At 52.8% G+C, this 19,696-nt stretch overlaps 1 protein-coding gene across 7 annotated transcripts in view; it reads left to right on the top strand.

Moving 5' to 3' along the window:
- OPHN1 (oligophrenin 1) overlaps window positions 1–19,696 on the top strand; it is a 69,309-nt gene that overhangs the window by 26,235 nt on the left and 23,378 nt on the right. For all 7 annotated transcript variants that reach the window (XM_072877292.1, XM_072877291.1, XM_072877293.1 and 4 more), the window contains 8 exons: window positions 2,178–2,249; window positions 11,333–11,434; window positions 12,454–12,564; window positions 13,265–13,369; window positions 14,365–14,494; window positions 15,917–16,017; window positions 18,171–18,262; window positions 18,395–18,473. In XM_072877292.1, coding sequence (XP_072733393.1) covers window positions 2,178–2,249; window positions 11,333–11,434; window positions 12,454–12,564; window positions 13,265–13,369; window positions 14,365–14,494; window positions 15,917–16,017; window positions 18,171–18,262; window positions 18,395–18,473 — 792 coding nt within the window. The remainder of the gene's footprint in view (window positions 1–2,177; window positions 2,250–11,332; window positions 11,435–12,453; window positions 12,565–13,264; window positions 13,370–14,364; window positions 14,495–15,916; window positions 16,018–18,170; window positions 18,263–18,394; window positions 18,474–19,696) is intronic.

Raw genomic sequence — 19,696 nt, 5'->3', positions numbered from 1 at the left:
CCAGGTAGTCGTGGAGCCCCAGTGCCACTGGGCTCACTCCAGGCGTCCTGCTGTCTGCAGCAGGTTTGCTCTGTGGAGCCGGGTATGTCTTAGCTGGTAACAAGCTGGTTTTGCAGTGAAACGACATGTTAAAGAATAAGAAGCGAGATGTATTTTTTAGCTTCGTTTTTGCTTCGTGGAGCACGCGGGTCCGCCTGTGCCCCTGCCCTTGCCGGCACAGCTCCCGCAGGGCGTGCGCTGCCTTCGGTCTCCCGCTGCGTTGTGCCCTCCGCCTCTCCAGAGCTCCTCCAGAGCGAGTGTTGGCTTCCCGTTTCACTCCTAATTCCAGGAAAAACACGAAGGTTAGGCTCGGTAGAGAGCTTTTGCAGCATGCCAGGAATGTTCTGCTTGGCTCCGCTTTCCTCTGCCTCGTGCAGCAGCGAGAGCTGGTGCCAGGCTGCTGGCTGGGCCAGCGCCGCAGGGGTGGCTGTGCCGGCGGGACGCCACCGACCGCCCCGTGGGTCCGCAGGCAGGCAGGGAACGGGAGGAAACCAGTAAGAGGCTGGAGGAAAGCAGTAAGGTATTTCTTTATTAATTATATCCCAGGTACAATGGCTCCTTTGGCAGTGGGTAGGCAGGTGGAAGGGATCATTTCAGGGATCATGGATGCTTTTAGGGATGCTGTCCAACTTTTCTAAATCTTTTTTTTGCCCTCCACTTGTAGGACCAGTCCTTTACAGTAGCTCACTCAAAAGGTTTCACACTCTCACCATGTTGATCAGCTTTAAATGACCTGAAGGGCTATGGCAGGGTAGTGTCGTATCCCCTTCTCTTCCCTTCTCCCTTCTCTGGAGCTCGGGAGACAGTAGAAGTGGGGACGGGAAGAGACAGCAGGTCGTGTCCCAGTGCCAGGGTGGAGCTGGAGCCAGTGGCACAAACTGGGGTGAGTTTGCCTGTGGATTCATGGAGAGGATGTTCCAGGAAAGCGTCTTTCAGACATCTGACAGGCCTGGAAGAGGCACAGGCAGGCTTTCCTTTTTCCCTAGCTGTTACTGTTATTCTCTCGCTGTGACAGATAACCTGCTGTCATTCCTCTTTTGGCTGGATCTCAGGAGAAGGAAAGTCCATCATTTATTTGAGAGCCGTGCTGTTAGAGCCATCAAGCCCAGTGCTGTCTGTGGTGAGAAATGCCAGACCATGAGAAAGCCACGGCAAGGAGCCAGCCCCAGCTCTGCCTTCTGCTCGCGTGAGCTCGGGGCCTTCATCACGCCTTCTCTGAGAAGCAGCTCCTGCCCATCGCGGCCTTGCCGAGCTCTTACGGGTTGTTTAGCGTTGGAAAACAGCTCGTTTCAGGACTGCAGCAGCCACTTCCCGGCAGCGCGCTCGCCGGCATGAGCATCTGCTGCGTTCAGTGGGAGATGCTAGCAACTCGGCACGTCCCTGCCGCTGGGGTCTTACTCGCCTGTCTCAGCTTTGCACTGAAGACAGGGGTGGGTGCTGTCATGGAAAGCAGGGCTGGCGCAGTGGTGTGCCCGGGTGGCAGGAGGGACTGCGGGCAGGTTGTCCGGAGCAGAGGAGCCGGTGGCGGCGGCAGAGGGGAAGCAGCTGCAGCAGCACGTCTTCCCTCCCCTTCCCTCCCCTTCGAGCAGGCAGGGCAGCTCGCTGCGGGCAGGGACCCAGCTGAGCTGACAAGTAAGTAGCAGTCTCCAGTGAGCTTTGAGAATATATTTGTTCTGGTTTGTGCTTCTCGGAGAGAGAAACAAACAACCTTGCCTCCTGGGGCTGCTCCTAGTTAGGGCTCGCGCAGCAGCCAGCGTACTTTGAACATCAGTTCTCTCGGCCCTTCCCGTGTCTGATAGGGACAGCGGTTCTCTTAAAACAGGATGGGTGGCGGGTGCTGTCGCTGACGGGATTGTCCTGCCTGAGCGCAGCCTGTGGCACAGGGCTGGGGGAAACCCGTCTGTCACTTACTGAATGTCCCCGAGGCCTCGTGTGCCGTGGTTGGGGTTTTCTGTGTGTTACAGCTGGGGAACCATGGATACAGATGGGTTAAGTAACTTCACGTACGGACAGAGAACAAGTTTGCAAGTCAGACATTAAAATCTAAGAGTTCTTGGCTTCTAGCCCCGTTCAGCCTCTGTTTAGGAGAAAATGAATCTGTGTCCTGTAATTAAACTGTTTCTTTCTCTGTGCTGCAGGTACAAAACGCTAGTGATTTGCTGATCAAACCTTTGGAAAACTTTCGGAAGGAGCAAATAGGTTTCACCAAGGTAAGGCTTGATGGTTCCTTTGTTTTAAATTTAAACAAATGTGTTTTCTATTACTATATTTGAATTCAGTTTTTCCTCCTGTTTCTTTTTTTGTTGTTTTTAAAAAGTAGACAATTGTTGTACTATGTTTTGACTTCATGCTTTCAGAAACTTCCCCATCTAATGCTGGCTTTCAGCTGCTGGCGCAAGACAGTCCGTGCTGTGACTTTTAGTCTGATTTTTCAATCAGAAGAGGCTCCAAAACCTTTTCCTGAATTCTTTGGGTTCTCTTCTGGCCGGATTCCAGCACAGTCTCCATCCTGAGTGAGGAGTGCTTGTTTCAACCGGTGGTCAGGAGCTACTCCTTGCTTCTTGCCCTTTTCTCCCCTTTGTTCATTCAGTGCTATGGAGAATAAAATACTTTCCATTGATAAGCATGTGTTAGAGCAGAGGGAGAAAGAGCAGCAGAGGCCGGCAGTCCGAACGTGATTATAGCCATGGGGCTTTTGTTATGAAATATTTAAATAAAGCATCTAATGAGTCTTTCAGATGCACCAAACTTTTAAAGAAACAAACTATAAAAAGCAAATCCTGCACATGTTGAGCAGAAAAGATAATTTTTCCCTTGTCTGCTATCAAGGAGTCCAGGTTCCACGTTACTCGGCGGCAGCTTGAAATGGGGCTGGCTCTGAACCAGCTCAGAAATGGAGATGTTTTGGAGAACACTTGGGGCTTGGATTCAGCCCAGCCCATCTGGAGTCTTTGACGTTTAATAAATACAGGATTTGAGAAACCATACTTGGTCACCATCCTGCCCTTCAGAATCCCCCTGTACAACTGTGCGCGTAGAACGCCTCACAGAGAAGCCGCAGCAGCGTGAGCATGGCGAAGGCGGCAGCGGTGGCCATCGGTCTCGTGCTGGCGAAGCGGCCTGCGCTTCCCTGCTGGGCGCGGGGGAAAGCCGCCTCACCTCCTCGCCGGCGGGTTTTGCAGCAGGGCCTCTGTGTTATAAGCACCGGGGCTGAGAGAAAACTCCCTCCTGATTGATCTGTCTGCATTAGTAGGGCCAGCACGTATTTAGAAAAGAGTCGTGGGGAAGGAGTCATGGGGACAAGGTCAAGCCTATTTTCCCCTCTGTGTTTATGGAACACTTTGAGTCAAGAGGGCAATGGTCTGCAAATGTTAAGATGACAGTATTACAGTGTCCTTCAGGCAGTTTTCTTCTCGGGTAGCCCTTAAGGTGTGTGAGGATTACTTTGTCTACAGCCCGTAGCTCTTTCTGCTCCGAGAGCCGTGCCGCCTCCCGCCCGCGGGTCCCGTACCCTGCCTCCTGCTCCGGAGCTGGCCGGTGCCCGGCTGGCAGGCACGTGTCTTGGCACGGTCGGTGCCGTAGCCCCGGCAGCGGGGAGCTCCGAGAGCTGACGCAGACTCACCTGGCAGCTTACAGCCCTTCCTCGGTCCCTGTGGACGGGCAGGGTGCTCCGGGGGGAGGCGTCAGGCGGTGACCGTGGTGGGACGCTGTTCAGAAGCAGGTAAGGGAGGTGGCGGAGGGTGGGGATTTGTCGCAGGTGGCTTGGAGGTCTTTGTGCTTTGGCTTTGGTTTTTGTTTCTGATGAGGAACACGAACTGCAAAGGTGTCGGGGGCACCTCGGTGAGAAAGGGCTCTGCCGCGGCTCAGCGGAAGCGCTCGCGCGCAGGAGCTTGCGGGGGAGCGCTCTGCGCCCCGCCGCGTTTGCAGGTGCGCCCGCGCTGACGGGGTGCACGGGGAGGTGACGCGTTCTCCGACAACGGCCTGCGGCCTTGAGCGGGCGCGAGTTTCGGAGCGAGCCCCAGCCCGCTCCAGACCCTTGCCCTCACCTCCGACGCTCGCCGCTGGCCCGGGTGCCGCTGGGCTGCGTCCTCTGGGTATGGCCTCGGGCACAAAGCCTTCCTTCACTTGCCAGCCTGCAGAGCTCCTCCGGGTCATTCGCATCCCTCAGCAGAAGGCGTGAAATACAAATGAGGACTCCTCACAATGGTGCTCTGTCGGCGAGGGGTCCCTCTCCATTTCTGCTGTGCCTTCACTGACTGGCATCACCCGAGTAGATCCTTCCTGATTTACACCATGGGGAGAGAGGCCGGGGCCAGGCTGTGGAGCAGACCAGAGACATGACACAGAGAATTTGTGCCCTCTGCTTTCGTTTCCCATATTTTGGCAGAGTCGCCTTCTGTGAGATGTTTTCTGTTCTCTTTGCGAGATGCTGAAGCCAGATAGGAAGAGCCTTTGAATTGGGTCTTTGTGATGACTCTGGCTGGAGAGCAGCCAGTCAGTCTGACCGAGACATCTGAGTCTGCATTAACCCGTTTTCCCGGGGATGAATGGAGTCTCCTCGGTCAGATGGCGAGCTCCCACACCGGGGAGCCCCCGGGGCGTCACTAGGACCCGCCGCGGCCGCCCCTCTCCAGCCGCCTTCCCCTGCTAGCCGCAGACCTGTGGGATCGTCGCTTTTCCTGTGACTTGTTGGTAAATGTTTGTATGTGTGGACATCAAGAATAAAAGCGGAGGATCCGGGATCCCCTGAGCTGACCCATTTCTCAGCCCTGGCCACGGAACCTTATTCTGCTCGAAAGCTAAAGAGCCAGCGAGAGTTCGTGGCTGGGGGGGTGCAGCACCGATTTGGGGAGCGTGTGAAGGAACCAACGTAATCGAGACTGCTGCGAGCGCTGGCGAGGGCACGGACGTATCAGGGAGGTGCAGGCATCGCTTAAGGGAGAGAGCGTGTGGGTGATCTGTTTTTTCATTTCATGTTAGACCGTGGTCATGGAGGCTAGGCTGCGTGCTTGGTCCACGCAGGCTATGAACTCGGTGGATTTTGTGCCATGTGCCGTCTCTGTTCGGCAGAAGCTCTTTGAGTCCCAGGCATGCCTGGTGAAGCCGTGCCCGACCGTGAGGTTTGCAGATGAGCAGAGGAGTGTGTGGGGTTGTGGAGTTCCTGATTAGCAGGGGAAGGAGAGGCAATTCGAGAGCGCGCTCCCTGCAGATGGGAACGGGAAGGAGGATGGTGGGGCTGGTTGTGGCCTGAAGCCCCGAATGAGCACGGTGTGACTCGGCGCACGTTCCTCTTGGTCTCCAGAGCTGCGCGGCAGAGCGACGCGTGTCCTTTGCAGCAGATGCAGCTCCGCAGCAGCCCGAGGAAAGCCCCTCCTCGCCCTCTCGCAGGACAGACCCCCTCGGCGTGGCGGGGCTGGGGCTGAGCTCGGGGCGCTGCCGCGGGGCCCCGCAAGGGTGCCCGTCCTCCCTCCCTGCCGGCAGCCTCCCAGCAAAGCCCTCGGCTTTCAGCTCGCACGCTGTGGGCGAGCTCTGATCTGGGGCTGGGGTACTTCCGCTAAGAGCCTTGCTGCAGTCATTAAGTTTAGGAGGATTTGAATAGAAAAAAGTTTCATTCCAATTCCACTTGGAAGAAGACAGCTTTTTTTTTTAAAAAAAAAAAAAAAAACACAAAGCAAAACAAAAAAGTCAGAGGGGAAAAACTTGTTTGGACTCATTGTAAGCTGCGGGAGGAATGTTTACTATGCTCTGGGATGCTGAATAAATGCAGTGTTTTTCAAAAAGTTCTTACATAGGAGATAACGTGTGTTCCTAAAAGCACTTAGTTAATTCTGTTATTAATATTTCATTAACAATAATTTTAAAAGCAAGGGAGGACAGTAACTTCTACTTGCTTTCGTCTCTGTGGGAGCAAGATCTAAGGAGCATTTGAGAGAATGCAGTGGGTGAGGGAAAAAGAGCAGGTTAAATTGAGTGTGGTTTTATAGAAATGCTCCTTCTACACCCCTCAACAGCATTTTACATTTTAGAAATGATCTTTTTTTGTATTAACTGCTGATACACCATAAAAATTAGTTAAACTCAGGCATGAGGTATTTTTTTCCATATGAACATATTTCTCTTTCTCCCGTTTCTTCCCTCCGCCGCTTGCCAGATGAGGCTGCAAGCCGAAGCAGAACCTGCCGCCCATCTCGCGCCTTCAGCTCCTCTCCACAACAGCTTGCGATTTCCCCAAACTGGTCCGGGGTTTGAATTTATTCAGTGCTGTCTTCTTTATCGAGCGATGGAGAACACATCAGCGTTTGTGTTCGTTACTGGGCGTCCGTGCCATGAGTGCAGTAGCTCTGCTGCAATTTCAGCAGGATTATTGTTGCCTTCCTCAAAACGGGGCATACTGGGGTGGGAAATGCAGCAGAAGCGGATTCATTTAATATTTACAGGCTTTCAACTTGTGGTGTTTCCCAGGCTCTGCTCAGAGCCACACGGCAGCTTTGCTCTGAGGCGGAGCAGGGACGGGGACGTTCGGGCAGGGGCAGGCAGGGGGGAGCCCGGGAGCACCCAGCACCGGCTGCGTGCCCGTCTCCCGTTCGTGGCCGGCTGCACGTCCCGCTGGGTGCCGATCCTCCACCCGCACCCCTGCAGGTGTGTTCGGAGGTGGAGGCTCCCGGCAGGCAAAGTGTGTTTCATTTCGTTTTGTTTTTCTTTAAGAAGAAGAGAAGTAGCCACAGGAGCTGGGCTGGGCTCCTCACTTGCAGCTCACTCTGCCTCTTCTCGGGTGGGAATTGCAGAGGATCCTCATTAGCAGCTAATGGTTAAGGGAGAGTTTTGGCAAGTCCGTTTGCCCTTTCCCCCCAGTCCTCGGCTGCTCCACCTCTCGCTCAAGCTGGAACTGAGCGCCTGCCGAGGGGCTCCGGCTGTGCCCCGCTCCCGGCAGCAGCAGCCGCTGTGCAGGGCAGGACCCGGCACAGGCAGGGCTGGCCGAAGCTGCCGGTGGATTGACCGCTGGACTGGGCAGCCTGCGCTTTTCCGAGAACTCCTGCTCACTTCTGGTTAAAGCAGCATCTGCTGAAGCTTAGAGGGCGAAAGCTTAGACTCTGCTGAAGCTGAAGCAGAAGCTTAGACTCTGCCTACATAAGCTGAAGCTTAGACTCTGCCTGCACTCAGGTGAAATCGGCTCGGTTTCTCTTGGTGAGCAAATACATGAAAGTTGGGAGGCTTCTTGGACTTGGCAAATCTTAATGGGAAGGCAATGCTGTCCTTTGCTGAATATTCATGAGCAACTAATTTGTGCTCATGTTTCCAGATTGTGCTTCAGTCTGGGTGGTTTTTTTGTGTTGTTTTTTTGTCTTGGCTTGCTCTGTTCAGCAGCCAACAAGCTGTTAGAAGCCTTGGCTTGACAATCAGGAGGGATTTGTAGTTCATCCTTCTGCTTTTCAGTTATATGTTAATTAGCCAGAGTGGGAAATGATTGGCAAGCCCCCTTTTAGTGGCCAAAACCACCGTTCTGCGCTGCGCTCCTTTCTGCACAGCAGCAGTTCTGCAGGAGCGAGCTGTGCTCCACACGCTGGTGTCCGTCTCGGCCATCGTTCCCGATCCCCGCAGAGAGCTCGGTGCTCGCACCCCCGGCGCAGCCGCATGTCCCTGCCGTCCCTGCCTGCCCGCGGGCGCTGGCAGAGGAGGAGGCGCTCCCTGAAGGAGTTGCTGTCTGGCCTCCGAGCTCCTGCTGCAGAAAAAGCTCTTCCATTGCTCCCCCAGGCTTTTTCTTTCTTTTCACCTATCTTTTCTGCTGCAGAGATGACCCTTTGCCACAGGACGGGCCGTGTCTTCCCGTGGGGCACTGCCCATGCGAGCTGGTGGCAAGGCTACTGCGTGGGTCCCGGTTTGTGGTCTCCCTGTGGCTGCAGGCTCGTGTTCTCGTGGCCACCTGCATGGGCACCACGGTCACCCACAGCTTGTGTTCTCCCCCCATGGGCTGACGTTCCTGTGGCCGTCTGCACGGGCACCACGGCCACCCACAGTGACATCACCTCTCCTGGGGACGGGATGCTCACCTCACCGGGAGCCATGCGCTCCCAGGCTGCTGCATCCAGAGGCACGTCCGCTGCCCTGCCCAGCACCGCTGCCCTGCCTGCGGGCTGTGCCGTGCCCGGCCGAGCAGCACCAGGCTCCGGTGGGCAGCTGCTCCCTGCTCCCTCGCCCCGTGCCTTCCCGCAGCTCCTGGGGCAGACGAGCAGCCGCCCAGCCGGAGAGCGGATGGTGGAGGGCAGGAGAGGTTGGTCCTTGCTCTGGGCTGGAGTGTGGCTGCCGTCCCTCGTGGCCGCTCCACCGGGGTGAGGGACGGCTGAGTCACCCTACGCGTGCTGCTCGCCGGCGTGGAGAGGCAGGACAGGACGCCGGGAGCAGCGCCTCGAGCGCAGGAGCACGCTTCAGCCCCTCGCCCGCTGCACCTTCAGCCGCTCGCCCGCGGGTGCCCTAAGGAGCGGGGCTGGCACCGTCCCTTGCTGTGCTGAGAGACCACCTCTGCATACCACCTCCGTGGGGATAGCTGGGCGCTTGTTGGTTGGGTTCGGAGCTAAGCTTTCCATCACTGGGGGGTTTTGGGACCTGCTGCCAGCGTGGCCATCCTCTCTGAGATGCGAGAGGCCGGCAGCAGGGGAGGTGTGAGCCGCAGACCCGCGGCGCTGCGTCGGCCGCCAGTGCTCTCGGGGCAGCTGTGTTTCACTGCGCTTCTGCGGCCTTGGGGTTTGGTGACTCCTCGTTACAGAAATTAAAACAAGCCTAGGTTCCTGGCTGCGTTAGACGTGGCATCTGATGGCACAGACAGACAATCCAGAAGTGTGACCTTACAGACATGGTAGTCGGGGCTTCGCAAACGCTTTTGCTTCTCTGGGTTTGGATTTACTTATCAGGGGTGTTAGTCACGAGAGTGGTGTTTTGTTTTGACAGTCCTTCCTGGCATCGGCTCCGCAGCTGCAGTGCTGCTTAAATTAGGTTTCACCCTTGGAGGAGACTGCTCCTCTGGATTTGATATGGATCTCTCTTTATTCTGAGGTATGAATTTGCTAACGTGGAGTTACGGTATTGTAACTGATATTGCAGAGGATGATACCAGAAGATACAGTTCCCTTCAGGGATCGTGTAATTACAGCTCTCTGTAGGGCAGTAGGTGTAATTACTGGCGTAAAAAGGTTTGCTGGTCTAAGCCTGCCCTGCTCCAGACAGCTAAATATAAGCAGGGATATTCGAGTTGATGCCTCTGCATTTTTCCATGGTAATTGTGCTTTCACAATAGCAATGTGCAAGGATTAGAGAAACAGGACTCTCTTGTGCGTGAGGAGTCCTTTTCATAGGAAGGCAGCTGGCAGGAACGCTTGTCTGCCCTTTGTCTGAGGTGCCTCCAAGGAACCGGTGTCCACCAACGCAAGCCTGGGTGCAGATGGCAAGCTGCTCCTCCAGCAAAGGCCGAGGTGGCTACTGCCAGGAGATCTGACCTAGCCATTCAATGTGAGCGCCTTTGCCCTTCCCTGACAGACGCTACCCACGATGGGTGACGTGGGGAGCTGTGCAAGCTTCGTGTGCTCCAGTAAACAACCTACGAGTGTCTCCCTGTGTGTGCCCACCAGAAAATAACCCGTCTTCTTCCAGAGGCAATACGGCAGTAGCCGCTCTGAGCAAGGGGCTGAGAAGAAAGCAGACAGCTGGGGGGGGCTAACCGTGCTGAGCCGAAGTAGCAGTTTTGGGAGCCGCCCGGCGTCCCGCTGTGTAGGACATCCCGTTAGACTGCACAGTCCGTGCAAGTGGAATGGGGAAGCAAAACTTCATGGCAGGAGAACCAACTGAAGAAAGAGAAAGGACTTTATTTAGGAAATGTAGCTTCAAACTTTGCAGACACTGCTGAATTCATGAGGAAAATAACTGGTCTCAGCCAGTCTGGCAGAGTCCATCTGCTCTGTTTCGTGGTGGCATTGGTGTGTGTTTGCTTATTCATGAATTTCTGAATGGGGCAAGAGAACAGCATTGCAGAGCTTTTAGGGATAACTGTTGAAAGATACCAGTAATTCCACAGGAGGTTGGGATTTCCTAACCCTGCTTTCTACTTTCATGAGCTTTCAAAAGCTAGACGGAGGATTTGGGCATCCTATACACACCCTGTAGTATGTACGCACTAGCCCTCAGCTACTTGGACCTGGCATTGAGGCTGCTGCCTGGCTGGAATTTCCTTATTTTAGCAATTTAAGTGCCTCTCAGCAATCACCGATGGCTCAGTTACCATCTGATGTGGGTATTTGTCAACCTGGCTTCTACTCAAGGTTGTCTCCTGATTGCCACAGTCCTCTGTGGTTTCGCAGTCATTGTAAGGCATAAGCAAACAGCCGGGTCCTCAGCTCAGCTTCTCTCTGGGCTTCGTTCTCAAGTGTCTCTTGTTGCTCTCCATCTAGATGTTTACCCTTTCAGGTTTGTCAGCGTAAATAACTCTTCTTGTTATAGTCATGCCCTCACAAAGTCGTTCTTAACAAATCAGTCCACACGTTGTGTTTGCATGCCTGTGGCAGGCATGTTTGAGATCTACAACAGGGCAGTAAGAACCAGACCATCGTCACCTTCCAAGGGGTGAAGTCTTCACACGGTGTACTGTGAAACAGCTGTGTTTGGGGCAGCGTTCCCCGGGGCTGTATCCAGGGTGGGCTTGTGTAAGCTTTGACTGCGAGGTTCCTCATCTCTCTTTCCAGCACTGCTAATAAAGTAGACCATGACTTCCCTCCCACGTATCACCCTTCTTGTCTTCTGCTTTCATTCTGATACTTTTCAGAAACACATGATAAAAGCTTCAAAACAGAAAATTGCCACACTCTTCACAAATCTTTTCTTATCCCAGACATGTCTTGGACATCGAAGTATTTGCCCAGTTGTTTCCGAACTATGTGAACAGCACATTAGGAAATGGCAAATGGGTTTTTGATGTATTAGTATGTCTCAAATTTACTTGATATTGAAGAGATTGAGAGGGGAACAATACCTCATCAGTAGGGCTTTTGCCACCACGCTAACATGACAAAATACTTCAAGTGCCTGTGCGACAAAGCATTGCCAGAGCTTGGTCTTGAGTCGTAACTAAATCCAGTGTAGGCAACAGACTGTGAAAGCAGAGCAAATGGAAAGTGGCCTCCTGTTCTGGTTGGGTCGACCAGAATTCTTCCATGGGAATACTGAATTGCAGAGAAGATCTTGGCGTTGTTGCGTGTTCTCATCTGGAAAATGCCAATAACTGGTTCTGCTTCAACTCTTGCATCTACAGGAAAGAAAGAAAAAGTTTGAGAAGGATGGGGAGAAGTTTTATTCTATGCTGGATCGCCATTTGCATTTGTCTTCCAAAAAGAAGGAATCCCAATTACAGGAGGTGAGTATGGAGTTTTCTTCAGAGTTGGGTCCAGAAACAACACCAGCAGCTGCTCTAGGCCTTAAAAAAGGGGGGAAAATCATCCCTTTCAGTAACCAGTTGAAATAAATCTACCTAAAGCCTAGATTCTCTGGATGAGACCAGGGAAATCGAGATCGTAGTTCTCCTTAGCGTGTTGAACGGTAGTAGTGGCTTTATGCATTGTCATCGCTTGTTCTCACCCTTAGAGTACAGGGCAGTGACCGGTTATACTGGCACAGCTGGGGACTGGCCACCCTTTCACCCGGCTTGGGGAACTGATCTGGCTGAAAAATAACTGGTTATTACTATTTTTGCCAGCATAGTTTCCCGCCCAGCTCTGGTGTTTGCAGGGGTAGTTGTGGCAGCCGGCCCGCGGTGGCAGTGAGCAGCAGGCAGAGGAGCGGGTGCCCCTTCCAGCTGCTGCGGCTGCCAAACGTGTTGCAACAAGAACGGAAAGCCCCAGCTCTTCCAGCCCGCATCAGAGCAGCTGGATCAAATCAAATCTGTCAAACCAGTTGTCAGATCAACCTACATGCATCTTTGCAAGGCAAAATTTGGGTAAGCCGTGGTAACACGGCGTGCCACGTTGTCCTACCTGGTGCCGCAGCTCTGGAATTGCTGGTTTCGGTCGCAGCTGGAGTCAGGTGAGAGGATCATGACGGTGGCCTCGTCCTCACCGGTGCAGGGCTGCGGGTGGAGAACGAGCTTATGGTAAAATAACAAATACGCTTCGGGAAAGCCTTGTCCTTGCAGAGTGGGGTGAGGTTCTGGACCCATAAACGAAAGGGAGCCAGAAAAGGGCAGACCTGGGAAGAATGGCCAATGCTCCAGTCTTCCGGTTCTGCGCACGGTGTTCAAAACCTGGGCCGGACACCTTTGGCAGGCTTTTTCTTAAGTGAGGACAGAGCTATTTGTGGGCTGACAGACAAATGCTAGTCAAATATTGTCAAGCTAGTTGTCATGTATTTTCTTTTTCCACCTCTCCCTCTTTCTTCCAGGCTGACCTTCAGGTTGACAAAGAGAGACACAATTTCTTTGAGTCCTCCCTCGAGTATGTGTACCAGATCCAGGAAGTACAAGAAAGCAAGAAATTCAGTATTGTTGAACCGGTAGGAGCTTCCTTGTCTTTCAGGCCTTGTTGTTTGATGCTCAGATATGCTGACAGTCACAGGAAGGGATGAGTTAGCAAGTTGGATTCAGTCCTGGGGAGTCTTGTGGTGGAGCAGGAGTTAACCTTGCATGCTTGGATTGCTGCAGCTTAACAGCCTTGGTGGTGTTTGCTGGAGCACTGTGAAGCCGCAGACTTGTTTCTCATGTCTGTAAGTCGATCCTGAGGAACAGGCTGGTAGCTAGAGGTCTTGTTATGAATTATCTTGGACACGTTGTGTTTGGTAAGCATTAGCTCTCTTTATTTGGTCCACTAACCTGTCATGGCACAGGCTGCGGTGGTACCAGCTCGTGGCTGTGTACAGGGACCCTGCCCTGGGTGGGTGGCTCTGCCCCGGTGCCAGACGCGGTTGAGCGTAGGATCACGTACGTCTCGCGGACAAGCAATCTGCAGATCTGCTCTTGTTCTCCCAGCAGGGTCTTTCATTGCGGGTGTGTTTTATTAAGACAGATGCGTGGGTGGTAGACCTGGGCTTTAGGGACATTGTGGTGGATAACTCATACTAAGACTTGCATCACTCCAAAATTGTAAGAAAAAAAAAAAATTGTGTATGCAATTTCTGAAACCCTGCTTCCTGTCTATCTCCTCTGATTAGAAATATAGAAGAGAAGTTTAATCTGTGTCCTTTCCCTCCTTTGCAGGTGCTGGCTTTTCTCCACAGCCTCTTTACTTACAACAACCTGACAGTGGAGCTCACGCAGGATTTCCTCCCTTATAAACAGCAGCTTCAGCTCAGCCTGCAGAATGTGAGTTCCTGCCCAGCTGAAGTATTTGTTGCATGTGACTTCTATTCTCATTTGTATTTAAACGCCTCTGGTGGCAAGGCTTTTCCATGCAAAACACTGTCCATGTTTGCGTTGTGGGAGGTGCAGATAAAGTTATTTCCTTCTCAGTTCACGTGTATTTTCTCCTCTCCTGCACAAGAGAGCCTGCAGGTGCTCTTACAGTGTTTTTCTCTGTCTAGAAGGGGCTATTGCAATTGTATCATTTAACCTTGTGCATAAACAAGCCTGAGAATTTCTTCCAATTTCATGAGATCGAAATTGTACACGTCTTCTAAAAAGGCCTCCAATCTTGATCTTAGTGGTATTGGCTTACTACATGCTTTGGTAAGCTCCTCAGCTGGCTAAGTACACTCGTGGGGTAAAGTATCTGTGTCCTGTTTCTTTTACCCTCGGTCTTTTCATGGCTCGCCGTCATTCCCGTGGAACAACAGCCATAAATCTGTGCCAAGCCGAGTTCGCTGCTGGCTCGTTAATTGGTCTAAGTGGTGTTCCATAAAAATGCCTTGATTTTGTACCCCGTGTTGACATGACTCCTTAAAAATGATTTCATGCCAAGCAGTGTAGCATAATCTTTTGAGGAATCAACACCTCGGTTTTGTAAGAGACTACGCCTGTTACCTAAACAGTGGTGCAAAGAGGAGTTCAGGTGCTTCCTTCTGCTCCACCTAGCCTTAAAATGTGCAAAGTTTCTTTTATTGAAAGAAGAGGTGACCTCCCAGTGATGACTCCTCAACACCATTTCCATGTACGGTACGTCAAACCTTGTCTCTTCAGTCATCTTCAAGGGTTGTTCTTGTAGCTGGAGTTTTCGTGTGAATTTGTGGAGTGCCTTCCGCATTTTGTACATTGGGGAGTGATTCATTTCTGCCAGAGCACCTAAAAAATTTGACCAGGAATACCTGAAGCTCTCTCTTTGCTCGCGTTCAGATGTGCTTCTTTTTGTTTTCTCTTAACAGACAAGGAATCATTTTTCCAGCACGCGGGAGGAGCTGGAAGACCTGAAGAAGAGGATGAAGGAAGCCCCCCTCACCTGCAAGCTACCTGGGCAGCCGACCATTGAGGGCTATCTGTACACTCAGGAGAAATGTAATGGCTTTTATATGCACCTGAATGCGTTAAAGACTGTGTAAGCCTGGGCTGCCCTGCTCATAGCCCCGCTGCGTGGGCTGCGCTCAGCTCCCGTGCCGAGGCCAGCTTTAGTCGCGGCGGCGCTGTGGGCTGTGCTGCGCGGGGCGTCACCGCCTGCCAGTGCCCAGGGTGCCCAGGGCATCACCGTCAGCGTGAGCTGCCAGCTTTCTCAGCAGTGGCACAGAGCTTTCTCCGGGTTACATGAGCCGTGTAAGCAAGGAGCTAATTGCCCTGCGCTCAAATTAGATGAGATTTATGACTCTCTTGTAGTGCTGGAAAGACCAGGAGCTCTGGCAGATTGCACCTTGGCTGTGTTTTATCAGAACGAATCTGGTGTCCTCCCCAGCTTCCCTCTCGCCGCGTCTCTGAGGGCATCTGAGCACAGCTGAGGTGTTAACCGGCGATGAGAGTTAAGCTGCTGAGAGCGAAATTTGTGATTCTGTGCAGAATCGAATCAAACCAAATTCAGTCTTTTACAAATTTTCGCTGTAGCTTTCCATGGCCATGCAAGCATGAACACTCAGGGGACAAAAGCCTGTATGCAGAGCTGTGGCCTCTGAGTCGACAGACAGCTTGCTTTGTGAGCAGTTAATTTTTGGATTGTATACACAAAGGTACTTATACATATATTTGTATGTATGTTTATCCTGCTTTTAAAAGAAAACACTTAGACGTAATTTTAGGCCACAAATGTTGCATGTTCCGGCATGCCAATGACTGTTTGCTGCCTCTATTTATGTTTCCCCTATAAATTGAGTATGAAGAGAGTTGTACCTGCTAACAACTGCAACTTAAAAAAAAATACAGAAAAAATATCAGTTGAAGTATTTCATATAAAGGGGTTCAGGTAAGACAGCAAAGAAAAGTGACAATAAATCTAGTGTGATATAAATAGGAACTTCAGAGCGTTTTAAAGATGCTGTTGTCTTTACTGCCAAGTTTTCATCAACAGGAAAAAATAGCGGTGTCTATGTGAAACAAGCATTCAAGACACGTAGGATCCTGCCAATGTAGGTCTTGGCTGGACTTGGCCAGGCCAGCCTGGCTCGCGACCAGAGTCCCACAAACACCCTTTCACCAGCAGCGTTTTGGGAGGGCGCTGGAGGCGGCTGCCACCCTGCACGCCTCTCCTCCTCCTCCTCCTGCTCCTCCTCCTCCTCCTCTCCTCCTCCTCCTCCTGCTCCTCCTCCTCCTCCTCCTCTCCTCCTCCTCTCCTCACGGCTCTTGCCAGTGGAGATGCTGGCAAGGGAGGTGTCCCCACGGGCCGGCAGTGTCCATCCCCAGAGAAGTGTGGACATGCGGGAAACGCCGGCCATGCCCTGCCGGCCGCATCCAGCTGAGGTGCTGTCTCTGACTCCAGCTTCCCGTGTGTTTCTGCAGGGGCGCTGGGCATCTCCTGGGTGAAATATTATTGCCAGTATGAAAAAGAGGCCAAAACCTTACGGATGACGCCCATGGACCAGAAGCCTGGAGCTAAGCAAGTGAGTTGGTTTCTTGGAGGGATGTCTGCAAACATTGACCCAGCCATCAGGTCTCACCTCCAGTCCGCCCACATCATCTCCTTCCGTACGCAAACAGACATACGAATGCCACGTCCAGGGCGGCAGAGGCCAGCCCCGCTGTTGGGAGCAGTCGTCTGGCAGCGCCGGTCCTCAAGACGTGCTGACAGTGGGCTGGTCCCACCGCTGCGGCTGTGGAAGGGCTCCTGGCCACAGAGCGGAGGGGTGGGCTTCGTGTCCCTTCCCTGCCTGGCCGCCCAGGCCGGTGGTTTGCACCTTGTGAAGAGAAGTTTCACCTCCCTCTCTCCCAAATGACCTGAAGCCCTGCAGGGTTTGGCAGCGGAGATGCGGGTTCGTGTAATGTGAGCGTTATTTGGGCAGTGGTGACTTGCAAGTTTGGTCTAGTGTGAAATTTCTGCCTTTCTAGACAAGCTAATTTTTATATTTATCCATGCAAACGGGCAGTGAACCTGCAGCCTGGTTTGCATGTAGGCCTCTGGCAGTGATTGCAAGCACTTGAATTACTCAAGTTACTAGATGAGTGCTTCCAAAAGCAGTATTTCTCTGCCTTTGCATGTTCGCACAGTCACTGGTTTGTGATTTTGATTTCTGTTCTCAGAACTGATTACATGCGAGTGGGACTGGTGTTAGGCGAGGAGGAGAGGGCAGCAGTTGCAGCTCTAAACTGTGCAATAAGGCAACGACTTGGGGAACTGCTTCTTTCACAAAATGCTTTGGTTTTTACCAGTGAGTGATGTGTCTGGGAGTTCCCTGCAGTTCCTCGGCGTGACAGAGGAGGGGTAGGATGCAGGCGTGGATGACGGACCGTGGCTCAGAGTACAGCAAGTGCGTCCAGCTGAGTCCACCCACCCTCCTCTGCCGTGGAGCTACGTCCCCCGGGGACGTCCCAGTCAGGCGTGCTGTTCTCCAGTTCGTGATCTCATGGTCTGTTCTTTGGCAGCCCTCTGCACGCTGCAGCAATAAAATAAAATGTATTTTTTGGAAGCCTTTGGCAGAGACCTTGGCAAAGAAATGTCCAGAACATTGACTGGAGAGATCTATTGTCATCTCTGCCATAAACACGTCTAGTAAGGCAAATTAATGCAGGTAGGGGCTTGTAAAATGTAAATTAGTCCCCTTCCCAAACTCTTGCAGTCTGGTAGTCTGCACCTTCGGGTCACAGCTGGCCACACAACTTCAAATGCTGCAATTACAAGGACTGCTCTTAAAAAGCCCCAAACAACCAGCACATGCACAAAACACAGCCAGGAGATTAGCATCACGTGTAAGCCGGATATAATCTTGGAGGGGGCTGTCCTTGCCACCGGGCTGTCCTGGATCCGCTTGATCCGCTTCTGCCAGCAGTCCTGCAGACGCAGCGGCAGTGACAGTCAGGGTGGTGAAAGCGTTCCCGGTTTGCAGACCCAGCCCTGGGGTCTGGTTGGTTGTGAGGTCGCCTGGGTGTCTCTTCAGAGTTCCTGCAAAGTCGTGGAGATCTCACGATCGCGTTCCAAACTGGCTCCGCTCTAGAGTCAGTTAATGCCCCTTTATTAAGGGGCATGAAGGCAAAGGGCCGGAGCTCAGCCCCACAGTGCCGGCCTTTCATCAGAGTGCATCGGCTCTGGGTTTGGTCAGTTAACATTCTTCTTCTACAAGGTATTTTGTGTAAAGCTGTTTGGACCATGAATGCTATGGATAATTGGTAGCGCTCAGCAGCCCTGATAAAAATTAGGACCCAGCTGTGTCAGATAGCAGACAAGCACGGTGCTGGCCTCCAAGACCAAGCGGCTGCCTCGTGAGGTTTGTTTATAGCAGCGTTCCTGCCCTGTGGAGGCATATTGCTTCTCGCTGAGATATTCAGCACTTGTTAGCGGGGTAGTGCCGTGACATCTAGAACATTTTGTGGCTGAGGAGAGGAAGCCTGGCTCACAAAGCCTGTCATCTCTGTCTTTGTTGATGGTGGGAAGGCCCGTCTGTGCTCCTGGTACAAATGCCGCGGGGCCGGCAGGGCGGCCGCGGGGAGCTGGTGCTCTACGGGCAGTGCCGTGCTAGGCTGCAGCCGGAGGGTGCTCCGGAACCTGCAGTCTTCTCCTGTATTTCTTGCCTCTAATCTTGGCTTTAATTTTCTCTCCTAGGGCACCTTAGACCTGACACTGAAATCCTGCGTAAGGAGAAAGACTGACTCTATAGACAAAAGGTTTTGTTTTGACATTGAAACTAATGAAAGGTGAGATGCTTGGTATTCCAGTGGCCTCCGAACAGACAAACCCTGTAACCCTGGGTGAAATCGCATTCTGCTCTTTATTAAAACCAACTTTTGCTTCATTTTCCTGCCTGGCCCTGGGTGAACTCTGCGCAGGTCTGGGACCATCACGCTGCAAGCGCTCTCGGAAGCCAATCGACGGCTGTGGATGGAGGCCATGGACGGGAAGGAGCCGGTAAGTGCTGGGGGACGTGCGCTGCCGAGCAGTGTCCTCTGCTGGGGAGGAGCAGCGGCAGCCCTGGCAGGCTCCTTCTTACAGCTGGCGCTTCGCTGCTGTCGCTTGCTTATTCAGGCGTCGGTTCGGCCACTGCACAGCCGCAATGGGGTTTTGTGCTGGTCTGCTCGCAGCACAGCTTGCAATGGGGATTTTGGTTTTCCCCCTTGAAAGCTCGGGTGCGTTCCCCAGTTGTGCCAGACTGCGTAAGGACTGTGGCCCTGCTGGGTCTGGAACGCTCGGTATTTCTGGGGCTCACAACTCGCTCTCCAACCTGCGGGAGGTGATTTTTTTGTCCGTCCCCGCTCTGAGGAGCGTTTGGGAAGTCTGGCCCGTGGGAGCGGCCACCCTGCGCCAGTGTTCGCCCACCTTTCTGTGCCTGCTGGCGTTTCCCTCCTCCAGTCTGAACAAAGCACAGACTCCTGCGTTTTACCGCGTTTCCTCTAAGCGGACGGCGTGATGTGCAGTGCAGGAAAACCCATTTCTGGCAGCTCCCCTTGCCTTTGGAGAGCTGCTTTCCCTGGGTGGGCTCGGTGAAGAGCGCTGGCGGTGAGCGCGCTTGCCGACCTGCTCGGGGCCGTGTGGCTGCTGATGCGGAGGTGGGACGTGGGAGCAGGGAGATGGGACGTGGGCACCCTCCGCAGCACTTTTCTCCTGCTCGTTTAAAGAGGAGAGGACGTGGGACAGTGTGGAGGGCCAGCGTGCTCGTGCTGGGCAGGCAGCGACTTCGGGGATGGCCGGGGCCCACTCAGTTTGCATGATGTGTTATTAAGTATACGGGATTTTTTATTTTCTATCAAGAATGGCACCTGCTGTTTATTATTAACAAAAAAAATACAACATTTATTTTTGTGTGGGATGAAGGAATGTCTTGACACTTGAATTTTTAAAAGCAAGCAAACAAACAAAAAAGCCCCAGCCCCTGTGTGCCAGACTGTCCCGCTGCCATTTTTACAGGGCACCTAAAGGACAAACAAAGTTTCCTGTTCAGTTTTTGGGAGACCTCTTTCCTAGAAATAGTTGCTCCGGTGAAGTGTAGGAAGTCGGCAAAACCTCATTTATTGTGTAGGTAATGGTATCTTGCTTAGTTATAAAATGACATTTCTTTGGGACATTGTCTTACTGTTTGTGATTGCCTTTGGGTGATTCATGGGGTGCTGCATTTTCTTTCGAAAACAAATATC

Source organism: Ciconia boyciana, chromosome 12 (genome assembly GCF_034638445.1).
Source record: "Ciconia boyciana chromosome 12, ASM3463844v1, whole genome shotgun sequence".
NCBI classification, from domain to species: domain Eukaryota; kingdom Metazoa; phylum Chordata; class Aves; order Ciconiiformes; family Ciconiidae; genus Ciconia; species Ciconia boyciana.
This window is presented reverse-complemented; position numbering and strand designations above follow the sequence as displayed.